Genomic DNA, 15,301 nt, shown 5'->3' with positions numbered 1-15,301 from the left:
TCCTTATCCCTGCACTGTGCATTACATACTGCTGACCTCTGCTCTCTGCATGTTGCATATTCCCGTCCCCCTCTCTATACTCCTGAGCCCTGTGCATTACACCTTTCTGATCCCCTGCACTCTGTGGGTTATGTAGTGCTGGCCCCTGCTTTATGTGGGTTTCATTTTTTGACCCTTAAGCTCTGTATGCTACACACTCTTAACCCTTGCACTCTGTACTTTATGTACTCCTGACCCCTGCACACTGTGCATTACATTGTTCTGACACCTTTATTCTGTACATTGTATACATCTGACCCCTTTAATCTTTACATAACATACTTAGGACCACTGCACCCTGTACGTTACATACTTCTGACCCCTTTACTCTGAATGTTACATACTTCTGACCCCTTTACTCTGTACAATACATACTTCTGACCCCTTTACTCTGTACAATACATACTTCTGACCCCTTTACTCTGTACAATACATACTTCTGACCCCTTTACTCTGTACATTACATACTTCTGACCCCTGCACCCTGTACATTACATACATCTGACTCCTTTACGCTTTACATTACACACCTCTGACCCTTGCACTCTGTACATTACATACTTCTGACCACTGCACTCTGCACATTACATATTTCTGACCTCTGCACTCTGTAAATTAAATACTTCTGACCGCTGCACTCCGTACATTGCATACATCTGATCCCTTTACTGTTTACATTACATACCTCTGACCCTTGCGCTCTGTACATTACATACTTCTGACCCCTTTACACTACATACCTCTGATCCTTGCACTCTACATTACATACTTCTGACCACTGCACTCTGCACATTACATATTTCTGACCTCTGCACTCTGTATATTACTTACTTCTGACCTCTGCACTCTGTACATTACACACTTCTGAACCCACACTCTGCACATTGCACACTTCTGACCCCCACACTCTGCACATTACACACTTCTGTCCCCCACACTCTGTAAATTACATACTTAAAATGTGACCATTTTCTACATAACAATGTAACGAGGTGATGTACCTGATACAACTTATGACTGAATCCGTTTCCTCTTCATATTCTTTGGCTAAATCTAAATCATCTCCTGTCATCGGGCTGTTGTCCTGCGTTGATATGGTAAATAGTGCAGGTTTATGAGTTGGCAGCTCCTCTACGCCTGGCAGTGATAAAGGGGAGATTGGCCAAGCTTCCAGCGGGTCTCTTCTAGCGCAGATGAATTTTCAGCCATACAGGTGCTGCCACCCATCATCTCTTAGCTGGATTGAGGTTAATATCTGTGGTCTCTTTTTAGGTCTGGATGGAATTGTTACAAGAGCTGAATGTTCAGGAGGAGGGATATGTTATGTGTTCAAAAGTCCATGTGAAGTATACCGAGACCCAGCAACATTCTATATATGACAGCTTAGGAGCCCGAGGATGTGGAGACTACATTACTGTCCTTCTTCAGCACACTTCCAGTCTTATGCCGCGTACACACGGGCGGACTGTATGGCCTACTTAGTCCGTCATACAATCCGACGGACAGTCCGTCATACTTTCCACTGAACGGACTTGACCACACACGGATGCACAAACAGTCCGTTGAAAGCTTGCGCGATGACGTGTACAGCACGTACGACGGGACTAGAAATAGGAAGTCCAATACACAGCAAAGCACCCTTCCGCCGTGTAAATCCTTTCTGAGCATGCGCCATTCTTAGTCCGTCGAACTAGCCTACTGACGAGCGGATTGTCCGCTGAAACCAAAGTACGACGGACAGAATTTCGAAAAATCCGAAATACTTAGTCCGCCAGACTGCACGCTGAAAAAGTCCGCTGAAGCCCACACACGAGCGGACTGTCCGCTGAAATGTGTTTCGACAGACTAAGTACGCCATACAGTCCGCCCGTGTGTACGCGGCACTAGGGTAACAACGTTCACTCACCCCACTGTGTCTATGGAGGAGCAGCTTTGTCACTCTAGGTCAGGAAGTGCTTTAGGACTACACTGTCCTCCCCCCTTCCCTTGTCTCTGTGAAATAAGGGCAAGTGTTCTGCAGTCCACAGACAAGACTGGAAAGGCTATTAACATTACTTAGGATTTCACTACAGTGCACAGGAAGTTACAAGGATTCAGAATGTCTGGCAGGATCAACAGGCATTATTCTGTACTTGCAGAAATTGTACGTAAAGCCTTAAAAAGGAAAGTAATGCAGCCAACACATCTAGCGAGCTGCAATTTATATATTGCATCTACCTACCTACCTATCTATCTACCTACCTAAATATCTATCTATCTATCTATCTATCTATCTATCTATCTATCTATCTATCTATCCATTCATTCATTCCTCTCCCCCTTTCTCCACTCCTATAGTCATTATATTGTCAAAAGTATTGGTACACCTGCCTTTACACGCACAACTTTAATGGCATTCCAGTTTTAGTCCGTAGAGTTCAGAATCTATCTATCTATCTATCTATCTATCTATCTATCTATCTATCTATCTATCTTTCTATCCATTCATTCATTCCTCTCCCCCTTTCTCCACTCCTATAGTCACTATATTGTCAAAAGTATTGGTACACCTGCCTTTACACGCACAACTTTAATGGCATTCCAGTTTTAGTCCGTAGAGTTCAGAATCTATCTATCTATCTATCTATCTATCTATCTATCTATCTATCTATCTATCTATCTATCTATCTATCTATCTATCTTTCTATCCATTCATTCATTCCTCTCCCCCTTTCTCCACTCCTATAGTCACTATATTGTCAAAAGTATTGGTACACCTGCCTTTACACGCACAACTTTAATGGCATTCCAGTTTTAGTCCGTAGAGTTCAGAATCTATCTATCTATCTATCTATCTATCTATCTATCTATCTATCTATCTATCTATCTATCTATCTATCTATCCAATCATTCCTCCCTTTCTCTCAATTCCTCAAAATTCTACAAATGACAACGTGAAAGAAGTTTGTTTGAAATCTTTGCAAATGTATTAAAAATAAAAATCCCATGTACAGAAGTATTCACAGCCTTTGCCATGACACTGAAAACTGAGCTCAGGTGCCTCCTGTCTCCTCTGATTGTCCTTGAGATGTTTCTGCTACTTGACTGAAGTCCACTTGTGCCAATTCATTTAGCAATGTACAGAGACATCTCTGAAGATAACCAGCTCCAGAGTACCCCAGACATGGACCCCAGACTGGGGTGAAGGTTCATCTTCCAACAGGACAACGACCCCAAGCACAAAATAACAAAGGAGTGGCTACGGGACAACTCTGTGAATGTCCTTGAGTGGCCCAGCCAGAGCCCAGACCTGAACCCGATTGAACATCTCTGTAGAGATCTGAAAATGGCTGTGCACCGACCCTCCCCATCCAACCTGATGGAGCTTTGGAGGTCCTGCAAACAAGAATGGGAGAAACTGCCCAAAAATAGGTGTGCCGAGCTTGTAGCATCATACTCAAAAAGACTTGAGACTGTAATTGGTGCCAAAGATCCTTTAGCAAAGTATTGAGGAAAGGCTGTGATACTTATGTACACAGTATTTTTTTTTGTTGTTTTTTATTTTTAACAAATTTGCATGAAATTGTGCAAAATGTCTTGGTATGCTGATGCCTTAAGGCCCCTTTCACACTGGGGCGGTGCAGTCATCGGCGGTAAAGCGCCGCTATTTTTAGCGGTGCTTTACCGTCGTTTTGGCGGCGGTATGTGGCCAATAGCGGGGCGGTCTTAACCCCCGCTAGCGGCCGAAAAAGAGTTAAAACCGCCCTCAAAGCGCCGCTGCAGCGACGCTTTGCCGGCGGTATAGCCGTGCTGCCCCATTGATTTTAATGGGTAGGAGCAGTTTAGGAGCGGTGAACACACCGCTCCTTCACCGTTCCAAAGATGCAGCTAGCAGGACTTTTTTCACCGGCCTGCCAGCGCACCGCTCCAGTGTACAAGCCCTCCGGCTTTCACAATGGAGTGAAAGGGCCGGTTTTTTCAAGCACTACACAGGCGCTATTTTTAGCGCTGTATCGCCTGAAAACCGCCCCAGTGTGAAAGGGGCCTTAGAGTTTCCTTCCCTGGAACTAATGCCACATACACACAATCGGAATTTCGGCCAGCAAAAGACCGATGAGAGCTTTTCATCGGAAAATGCGACCGTGTGTAGGCTCCATCGGAATTTAGCTGGCCGAACTCCCGCAAGCAAAAATTGTAGAGCATGTTCTCAATTTTTCAGATGGATAAACTCACGCATGCTCAGATTCAACTAGGAGATAGAAAGCTATTGGCTACTGGGTATTGAACTTCCTTTTTCTGGTCCCGTCATACATGTTGTACGTCACCGTGTTCTTGGCGGTTGGAATTTGGTGTGACCGTGTGTATGCAAGACAGCTTGAGCGAAATCCCGTCAGGAAAACCATCAGAGCTTTTTTCCGACCAAAATCAACCCAACACCATAATCCCCCCTCCACCAAATGATTTGGACCAGTGCACAAAGTGAGGTTCATAAAGACATGGATGAGCGAGTTTGGAGTGGAGGAACTTGACTGGCCTGACCTCAACCTGATAGAACATATTTGGGATGAAGTAGAGCCAGGCCTTCTCATCGAACATCAGTGCCTGATCCCACAAATGCGCTTCTGGAAGAATGGTGAAACATTCCCATAGATATACTCCTAAACCTTGTGGACGGCCTTCCCAGAAGAGTTGAAGCTGTTATAGCTGCAAAGGGTGGGCCAACTCAATATTGAACCCTACGGACTAAGACTGGGATGCCATTACTTTTTTTGTGTGTGTAAAGACAACCAATATCTATCTATCTATCTATCTATCTATCTATCTATCTATCTATCTATCTATCTATCTATCTCTCTCTCTCTCTCTCTCTCTCTCTCTCTCTCTCTCTCTCTCTCTCTCTCTCTCTCTCTCTCTCTCTCTCTCTCTCTCTCTCTCTCTCTCTCTCTCTCTCTATCTATCTATCTATCTATCTCTCTCTCTCTCTCTCTATCTATCTATCTCTCTCTCTCTCTCTCTCTCTCTCTCTCTCTCTCTATCTATCTATCTATCTATCTATCTATCTATCCATCCCCCTTCACTCACTCTCTATATTGTCTCTCTTTCTATGTATCCCATCCTTGTATCTTCCCATCTGTCTATGTATTATCACACCATATGATCCCTTTAAGCTTCCGGAGTTTCTTAGAAATTCCATTTTCTCTGATCACAGGGGCAGCATGAAGTCTTGGCGTTGGCTGGTGTCTGTGCTCAGACACACATGGCTCCTATGATATGTGATTAGGGTTGTCATGTCATCATAGTGTGCGCCGTGCCGCAGAAAACGCTGGGAGTGATGATAACCAGGATCCAGGATCCGGGGAGGAGAGATTGTGTGTGGAGAATTGTGAGGAGCTACACATCTTCTCAGCCGTCCATGGATGAACATTTCCTGGAAAGCACCAAGAATAGCTCCAGGAGACTTCTGTTCCAGCACTAATCCGGCTCACATCCCCTCTTTTCTTGGAATGTTGTCGGAAAGGATCATTCTGCCCGAAAGTTATATTTCGGTGTTTGCTGGAGAGTTAAACGGCTTCTTCTGTCTTTTGGGGACTCTATAGGTGGGATCTCCCAGGTCTGAACATCTGATGTGCCCATTATTAGAGGTTCCCACCATTCTTTATGTATTACTATTATACGTACAGGATGTACATTATGGAGAATGTAACCAGTGGATCTATTAACACATAAAGGTTGGTGGGAACACCTAAACTCCTATGTACACAGGGATAAAGTAGGGTAAGGCCCCTTTCACACTGGGGCGGTGCGGGCATCGGTGGTAAAGCGCCGCTATTTTTAGCGCCGCTTTACCGTCCTTTTAGCGTCAGTATTCGGCCGATAGCGGGGCAGTTTTAACCCCCGCTAGTGGCCGAAAAAGGGTTAAAACTGCCCGTAAAGCGCCACTGCAGCGACGCTTTGCCGGCGGTATACCCGCACTGCCCCATTGATTTCAATGGGCAGGAGCAGTTTAGGAGCGGTGAATACACCGCTCCTTCACTTTCTAACGCAGTGACACCTGCACAAACACTTTCATTTAAATATAATTTTCAGGGGGAGAGGGAAAGAGAGAGAGGGGGAGGGGGAGAGGGAGATTGAAAGAGAGAAGAGGGGGAGGGAAAGAGAGAGGGGGGGAGGGGGAGAGGGAGAGGGAAAAAGAGAGGAGGGGGAGGGAAATAGAGAGAAGGGGGAGAGGGAAAGAGGGAAAGAGAGAGAGGGGGAGGGAAAGAGAGAAGAGGGGGAGGGAAAGAGAGAGGGGGGGGAGGGGAGAGGGAGAGGGAAAGAGAGAGGAGGGGGGAAGGGAAATAGAGAGAGGGGGGAGAGGGAGAGGGAAAGAGAGAGAGGGGGGAGAGGGAGAGGGAAAGAGAGAAGAGGGGGAGGGAAAGAGAGAGAGGGGGGAGAGGGAGAGGGAAAGAGAGAAGAGGGGGAGGGAAAGAGAGAGAGGGGGGAGAGGGAAAGAGAGAGGGGAGGAGGAAAAGAGAGAGGAAAAGGGAGGGGGGAGGGGAGAGAGGGAGAGCGAAAGAGAGAGAGGGGGAGAGGGAGAGGGAAAGAGAGAAGAGGGGGGAGAGAAGAGGAAAGAGAGGGGGGGGAGGAAAAGAGAGAGGGAAGGGGGGAGAGGGGAGGGGGAGAGGGGGAGGGGAGAGGGAGAGGGGAGAGGAGAGGGAGAGGGAAAGAGAGAGGAGGGAGGAGAGAGAGAGAGGGGGAGGGAGAAGGAGAGAGAGTGAGGAGAGGGGGGAAAGCGAGCAAGAGGGGGGGGGGAGAGGGAAAGAGAGAGAGGGGGGAGGGGAGGGGGAATAGAGAGGGTAAGGGGGAGAGAGGGGCGGAGAGTGACAGAAAGAGGGGGGGAGAGAGGAAATGAGAGAGATAGAGGGAGGGGGGTAGGGGGGAGAGAGAGGAGAGGAAGGGGGAGAGATGGAGGTGAGAGAAAGAGAGAGGGGGGAGATAGATATAGAGAGAGAGGAGTAGAGGGAAAGAGAGAGGGAAAGAGAAAAAATAGAGGGAGGAGGAATGAGAAAGAAGAGAGGGAGACAGAGAGGGGAAGAGAGAGAGGGGGTGAGAGGGAGGGGAGAGAGGAAGTGAGAGTAGAGGGAGGGGGGAGAGGAAGGGAGAGAGAGAGAGAGGGGGGATGGGATGGAGGTGAGAGATAGATATAGAGAGAGAGGAGTAGAGGGAAAGAGAGAGAGGGAGAGAGGGGTAGAAGGAAAGAGAAAGAGGGAGAGGGCAAGGAGTGAGGGGGAGAAGAAAGAGAAGGAGAGAGAGGGGTAGTGGGAAAGAGAGTGAGGAGGAGGGGGTGAGAGGGAGAAAGAAAGAAAAAACGATTTAAGAGGGTAAAATGCAATATAATAAATTCCCCATATGTAGTATTCTTTGTTGTGATTTTTATTCCTGAGCACAATACATCAATTATTTTCATAAACACTATACATTCCCTATAAGCTCTGAATACTTTACAGTGATGGAATAGAATAGAAATGAAGTCATCTCTCGGTTCCTTAGTCCGGCTCCCCGTTGCTCCAGTCACACGCATCAATACATCCATCAGAATTGCTGCGGTGAGCTCGCTGCTCTCTCTCCATGTTCCACATTGTTCTCCCTGTAGAAGGAGAGGCAGGAAGCTGTGACCCTGGAAGTTTTCATAACTCATATGCTTCAATGCAGAACAAAGAACTCTGGAACTCCCTACTGTTTATAATATAGAGATCACACTCCGGAGGGATGGAGCAGATGACACAACTATGAGAGGCAGGAAAAAAACCTTTTAAAAGCAACATTGTAGATTTAAAATTGGTTCTAAAGGCGCAAGTTTTTATTTTTTTATTTTTTTAATCTTAATGCATTGTATGCATTAGGATAAAAAAACCTTCTGTGTGCAGCAGCGCCCCTAATACTTACCTGAGCCCCATCTCAATCCAGCGATGTTGCACGAAATACTCAGCTGTCTGGGACTCTCCCTCCTGATTGGCTGAGATACAGCAGTGGGTGCCATTGCTTTCCACTGCTGTTGATTAAAGGCAGTGAGCCAATGAGGAGAGAGAGGGGACAGGGTAGGGCCAAGCCATGGCTCCGTGTCCGAATGGACACAGGGAGCTGCAGCTCAGCTTGGGTACCACCATAGCAAGCTGCTTGTTGTGGGGTCACTCAGCAGGAGGGAAGGGCCAGGAGCGCCAAGGAGGGACCCAAGAAGAGGAGGATCTGGGCTGCTCTGCACAAAACCAACTGCACAGCAGGTAAGTATAACATGTTTGTTATTTTTAAACAAAAAGAAACTAGACTTTAGTATCACTTTAAGATGATTGTAGCTGTATTAGTGCACTTGTAACTGAAGATATCTAAAATTGAAAGCTTTCATTTTACCCAAAATTTCTGAAAAAAATTGGAAGATTTATTTGTAATCCTTATGCTGCTAGCATTAGTAAATAGATAGGAAAGTATATCGTTTAATAACATTTACTTGTTTTAAACTTGATTTTAAATTACTTCAGTTACTTCCTGTTTTCTGGCCTAGGCAAATGATGTCATACATCCCAGGAGTCTTCAGGAGAGGAGGGGTTTTCTCAGCTCAGCACACCCTCCAGGCTGCATGCCTAAGCTAAGGGCAGATGGATTCCTTAAAGTAAATTTTACATGAATTATCTGCCCTTACTCAAGATGGCCACGGCCAGAAATGCTAGAGGGTGATTTCTCAACAAAATAAAGCATGGGGACATGGATGGATGGATGAGCCTGATTTGAATACTAAAAGGGAATTAAATAGCATTTTTGGTTTGTGGTACCCAGATGCAATGTAGTTCTGTCTTAACTATCAGGTCCTGTTTAAAAATGGCTTCTTGGTACCTGGAAACATGAGGATAGATATTGATGAACTCCAACCCTAACCTCAAAGCTAACCCTGATGCTAACACTATTCCTAAATATAAGCCTCATGTTAGCTTTAACAATAGTCCCAACATTAACCCTAATGCCAACCCTATCTCTAACCATAGCCCTATCACTAGCCCCAATGGTAACCCCTATCCCTAACAATAGCCCTAAAACTAACCTAATTCTAACCCTATCCTTAAAGTGGTTGTAAACCCCTACAAACCACTTTGACCTACAGGTAAGCCTAGATTAAGGCTTACCTGTAGGTCCAAGAAATATCTCCTAAACCTACTTGGTTTAGGAGATATTTGCCAAAAGACAGGCACCACTGTCTACGCGCAGGGGCACTGAGCGCGCCGCAGTTAACGGCGATATGCCGCAAGTGGTGGTTCCCGTGCGCATGCGCGGGAGTGACGTCATCGTGGCTCCGTCGAATGACAGCGCCGGAGCAGCGAGATCCCCCAAGAAGATGGAGGCTCCATACACAAGGGGACAGCAGTGACTTCGCTGGCTCCTGTGTCAGGTAAGTGACACATAATGGACTACTATGCGATGCATAGTAGTCCATTATGCTTTACCTTTGCAGGGAATCAAAGAGGAACAATAGCCTTAAAACAATAGCCTTAAAACTAACCCTAATTCTAACCCTATTCCTAACAATAGCCCAAAAACTAAACCTAACTCTAACCCTATTACTAACAATAGCCCTAAAACTAACCCTAATTTTAACCTTCTTCCTAATAATAGCCCCACTACTAACCTTAATGTTGACCCTATCTCTAACAATAGTCCTAACACTAGCCCTATCCCTAAGAATAGCCTTAGCACTAGCGCCAATGCTAACCCTATCCCTAACAATAGACGTAACACTAACCCTAATACTAATATTAGCCCTAACAATTGCCCTAACACTAACCTTACCCCTAACAATTGCCCTAACACTAACCTTACCCCTAACAATTGCATTGCCCTAACACTAACCTTACCCCTAACAATAGCCCTAACACTATCCGTAATGTTAACCCTATCCCTAACATTTGCCCTAATGCTAACCCTACTGCTAAATCTATTGCTAACAATAGCCCAAACACTAATTCCAATTCTAATCCTAATACTAAACTTTTCCCTAACAATAACCCTAACACCAACCCTAATGCTAACCCTAATGGATGGAAGGACATAGATCAGAAAATAAAGCATTCCACAGGTAGGAATTAAGAAAGAGGGGGAGTTGTCCTTTAAACTTACCTTGGCTTTTCCTATTCCAGCTCCTCCAGCTGTGTCCATGTCGGACCCGGATGACTTTGCGGCCCTGGCAGGCTCCTGGAACTCATCAGATCTGAGTCTCTTTAACCCAGCCAGTGTGGTGGTGCCAGTTATATTTTCTCTCATCTTCTTGCTGGGAACAGTGGGGAACAGTCTTGTCCTGGCTGTGCTTCTGAGAAGTGGCCAGCGCACTCACAATACCACCAACCTCTTCATCCTGAACCTCAGTGTGGCGGACGTGTCCTTCATCATCTTCTGCGTCCCATTCCAGGCCACCATCTACTCTCTGGAGGACTGGGTCTTTGGAGCATTCATGTGCAAAGCTGTTCACTTCTTCATCTACCTGACCATGTATGCCAGCAGCTTTACCTTGGCAGCAGTGTCTGTGGATCGGTAAGTCCCCCATTTAAGGAAGATCTGAACTCAATCACTTAAATGACGTAGCATCTTCTTTGAACCTTCAGGCAGTTTCAGGAGAGGGGCCTGTAAAACCGTGCAAGACTAGGGGGAAGGGGGGTTCAGCTTTAAAATCAGATTTATGTGAAGCTAAAGTTAGTCAGGAATCCTCTTAATGATCTGAAAGGGACTAAGATTGTAATTTTACCAGGACTAATGAAGCATCGGTAAATTTATTATAGCATTTAGCACACATAGTGGAGCAATAACAGCAGAAAAAGCAATAAAAGCTCTAGAATCAGTGAACAGAAGTAGCTGATTATATTCTTCATGCAGTCTAACTACAGACAATTGTTTTTGTGTTTTGGTTAAAATGAGAAAGATTTTTTTTTTAATGTTTTTATCTCTAAGCCCTTGTACACACGGTCGGACATTCTGATGGAAAATGTCCGATCGGACTGTGTTGTCGGATAATCCGACCATGTGTGGGCTTCATCTGACTTTTTCTGTTGGAATGTCCGACCAACAAAGTTTGAGAGATGGATATAGAAATTTTCCGACAACACGATCCGTTCGGACAAAGTTTGTAGAGAATTCCGATCGAACAAAGTGCCACACATGCTCAGATCAAATTCCTAGACCAAAGCTATTAGCTACTAGCCTGAACATAGTCCCGTCGTATTGAAATAACGTAATCACGTTACGAACGATCGGATTTTCCGACAACTTTGTCCGACCGTGTATATGCAACACCAGTTTCGGACAAAATCCGTCGGAAAAAATTTGACGGATTTTGTTGTTGGAATGTCCGACCGTGTGTACAAGGGCTATCTGTAGATTTTACCTCACTTCCAGACCTCTGCACAAAAAAGGAAAGATAAGTGTCACAGGACAAGAAAGCACGAACAAAAGCAACAAAAACATTGTCAGAATTTCTTAGGCGCCTTCCACACAAGGCAGGCTCCGTTGGGGTCCACCCGCTAGGGGGGAATCTGTCAGCTGATCCCCACTGAGTAGGCGGATGTTTGGTCCATTGTCCAGTCCGCTTTTACAGAGTGGACACAGACACAGCCCCACGTGTCCATTTACACCTGACTGCCATCCCATCCGATCCCCATCCGACTGTTTTTAGTGGATAGGATAGGATGTCGGCGGGTGTCAACGGTCATATGTCTGTTGACACCAGCCGTTCCATAGAGGAGACTGGATGGTATGATCGGGTCCACCTGAAAGATTGGACGATTGGTTCGCTAGTGTGAAAGTGGCCTTAGCCTTCCCCACTCTACCAATTTAGCGTGACTAGATGTCCCCAGTTTCTGGAGACAGTTCCCGATTATAGGTACTGTCACCAGGAAAAAAAAATGTCCCTTATTCCATTCCCAACTGCTTCAAAGTCATCCATCTTGGCAACATTTCTGTGACTGGCCTGGAGCAAGAGGAGGGAGAGAAGGAGTGTGTCTGCTTCCAGCTATGTCCAGGGTTATTAATAATGTATTTTCAGAGCTTGTGGTGGGAGGCAGGAAATTGGATCATTTGCCACCTTACCATAGCTTGTGACGGTGACCTGCAGTGCACACCTGAGCCTGCACTCTTGAACCAGAGCAAAGTAGGCTCAGGTATTATTAAATCAATTTGGCCACAGCCAACATTTGGTGTGGCGTGCTTTGCATGATGCTATTATCCCTACATCTGTCCCATCCCGCATAAAAATGGGCATGGTCAGTAGGGTGTCTCTGGATTTTATTTTGAAAATCTGGTCACCTTATAATAATTAATGCTAATTAACTTATACATTGGACTTTTAATCATCCACAGAGTATGTAAGACTAAATAAGTAGTCAAAAACAAGTCTTTCATAGCTAAGCATATATACGCACGACTATCTAGCTATCTGGAGTTTTGACAGTCTGTGTCTTGAGGATTTCCATCAATTCCTTACCAAGGGACAACTCTGGAAATAATTAGAAATCTCTCCAAAGGGAGGGGAAACCCCTCTTAGATCATTGTCACCTGTTGTCACTCTTTGTAGTCCATAGCAGCCTTTTTTACCCGGGGACCCCAGGTTTCTCCAGGGGTCCCTTGGCAAAACGCCTATAAGTTGCTCAAAAATTGTATACAAGCCAGCAGATGGATGAAGCTTGCCCTTTAGTTACACAAAGCCATAGGTTTTTATTGTGCACCATTATAACCTTCTATCTGCCAGCATCCAATGACATTATCAGTTGATAGGAAGGAGGTCATGACACCTTTGTTTGCCCTTTACTGCCCCTCTCCATCAGCATGGGGGTCAAATTAGCTGAGTGAGGGAGAAGAGATATACTGGAATACTAGTCAATATCAGTGTGCAAAGGTGTCTCTGCTTTGGAAAAATAAATCACCTCTAACATTGAGTGTCCTACATGTGTAGATGTTGCTGCATTATATAGGACACCCTTTAACATTGGGTGTCCTACATGTGAGAATGTTGCTGCATTAAGTAGGACACCCTCTAACATTTGGTGTCCTACGTGTGTAGCTGTTGCTACATTATGTAGGACACCCTCTAACATTCAGTGTCCTATGTGTGTGCATTATATGAAGCTATAAGTTTAGTTTTTTTTTTAATAGAGTGCCGTGAGGTTGTGCATGATTTTAAAGGGTGCCTTGAATTAAAAGATTTGTTTTTTTTTGTTGGTCAGGGTTGTTAAAAAAATAATTGACTGGTCACAAGAATAGGAACATTTTTGGTACTACAGGATAGTAACCAAGATGAAAGGAAGGCTTTAACACTGCTTGAATTTAGGGATAGTTTATCTTGAAGACAATCAATACAACAAGGTTATTAGATGAGTAAAAAACACTGAGCAATTATTTTTGTTGTCCTGCAGATACCTGGCCATCCGATATCCCCTGCGCTCCCGGGAACTGAGGACTCCTTGCAACGCTGTAGCCACCATGGCCATTATATGGGGCTTATCTGTGGTCTTTGCTGGACCCTATTTAAGTTACTATGACTTGATGGATTTTGATACCAGCCACATCTGCATGCCAGGATGGAAAGAGAGGACTCGTAAAATTATGGATACTGGCACCTTCATCGTGGGATATGTTATTCCGGTGCTTATTGTAAGCCTGTCTTACACCAGAACCATTAAATATCTTTGGACTGCTGTAGACCCCTTAGAGGACATGTCGGAGTCCAAAAAAGCCAAGAGAAAAGTGACCAAGATGATAATTATTGTGACTGTCCTCTTCTGCCTGTGTTGGCTTCCTCATCATGTGGTGGTCATGTGCTATCTTTATGGTGACTTTCCATTCAACCAAGTTACCTATGCCTTCCGCCTTCTCTCCCATTGCATGGCCTATGCCAACTCTTGCCTCAATCCAATTGTCTATGCTCTAGTGTCCAAGCACTTCCGAAAAGGATTCCAGAAAGTCTTCAGCTGTCTCTTAAGGAAGAAAGGACGAAACAAAGTGCATGTTGTCAATGTGGCCCACGCCGAGCCTGGCTTCGATGCCGCCTCCACTGAAGTGTCCCACATCAACGAAGACCATGGAAAGAGAAGTGTTCGTCAAACAACTGGGAATCATTCAGACTCTTCTAGACCATTGGGCACTCCCTGAACTTCCGACAAGAAAACAAGAGAAGGAAACCAATTGTAATCATCCTTGAACTCCTTTCAAAAGAGTAAAGGTGTTTTCAGGTGGTGAAATATGAAGAATACTCCAAAGCACCTTGACAAAGAGTGGTCCTCCATATATGAAATGGCCAGAGGGATGGTGTTTTCTTTTGACTTTGTTGTCAACTTTTTATATTGACAAGATTATCTTTGGAACCACAAGTCACCTATGTTCCCAGGACCTCCTCTGTGAATGGTTTTACTCCACATGTCAGCTCCTTTTGTGGAACACAAAAAGTGGCTAAACTGTAAAAAAGACAAAAGTGTCCAAAGACAAGACAGGTTACTCTAAACAGAGGGACAATTCCTATATCTTATAGCACTTAAAGACAAATTCCAGACTACATTTATTTCTTTAGAGCAACAAAATATGTGCCAAAACAACCACTTTGTAATAGTAGATGGTTAAGCTAAACAAAACTGATGGGAAATAAGGAATGGCAACCATAACCTTTGTTATATTTGTTCCACTGCGAGCCACCCCAAATCCATTCATTGCCATGCCTCAAGATAAGCCATTCTGAAACTGTATAATCACTGGTGAAGTGGTGATACTAATTTATTGCTAACTTGCGAGAGACAACAATGTTAAATGACATGTCTTTTGCAACTAAACTCTGGAAAGAAGAGGAATGAGATGCTGCCCTCTCACCTAACTGCAGGGAAATGTAAATACAAACGCAGTTTGGATATATGGGACTATTGCCAATAAAAGTGTATCCAGCAAATGCTGTAATTTCTGTAATTTTTATTTTCAAGAGGTTCTAGATGGGATTGGATAAATTCAGTGCTAAGGGTGAAAAATACTTTAAGACAGTATAAATCAATAAAATGAGTCTGAGGACTGTGGTCAATTTGAATTTATTTCCTTTCTCTACAGAAAGAGCTGCCTTTCTCAATCAGGGTTCCACAGAATCCAAGGGTTCCTCAAGAGGTTACTGGGGGCTCCATGAGCAATGGCCAATTTCTGATTCTCAGATAAGTTACCACTGACACTAATGCTCTTTTTAGCTATCTGCAAGGGGGTCATCTTTGAAATTGCCACCGGTGCATTGGGACCATCGGTG

At 44.8% G+C, this 15,301-nt stretch overlaps 1 protein-coding gene across 1 annotated transcript in view; it reads left to right on the top strand.

Annotated features, from left to right (window-relative positions):
- LOC143924969 (galanin receptor 2b-like) overlaps positions 1-15,083 on the top strand; it is a 28,356-nt gene extending 13,273 nt beyond the window's left edge. The window contains exons 2-3 of the mRNA XM_077449526.1: positions 10,182-10,572; positions 13,443-15,083. Of these exons, the coding sequence (XP_077305652.1) occupies positions 10,182-10,572; positions 13,443-14,178 (1,127 nt within the window). The 3' untranslated portion in view covers positions 14,179-15,083. The remainder of the gene's footprint in view (positions 1-10,181; positions 10,573-13,442) is intronic.
- The last annotated feature ends 218 nt before the right edge of the window (positions 15,084-15,301 follow it).

The sequence above is a fragment of the Lithobates pipiens genome, unplaced genomic scaffold (assembly GCF_037356315.1).
Source record: "Lithobates pipiens isolate NorthernLeopardFrog02 unplaced genomic scaffold, aLitPip1_a1.2 Scaffold_22, whole genome shotgun sequence".
Lineage (NCBI taxonomy): Eukaryota > Metazoa > Chordata > Amphibia > Anura > Ranidae > Lithobates > Lithobates pipiens.
The sequence above is the reverse complement of the archived record's forward strand: the minus strand, read 5'-3'. Positions and strand labels throughout refer to the sequence as shown.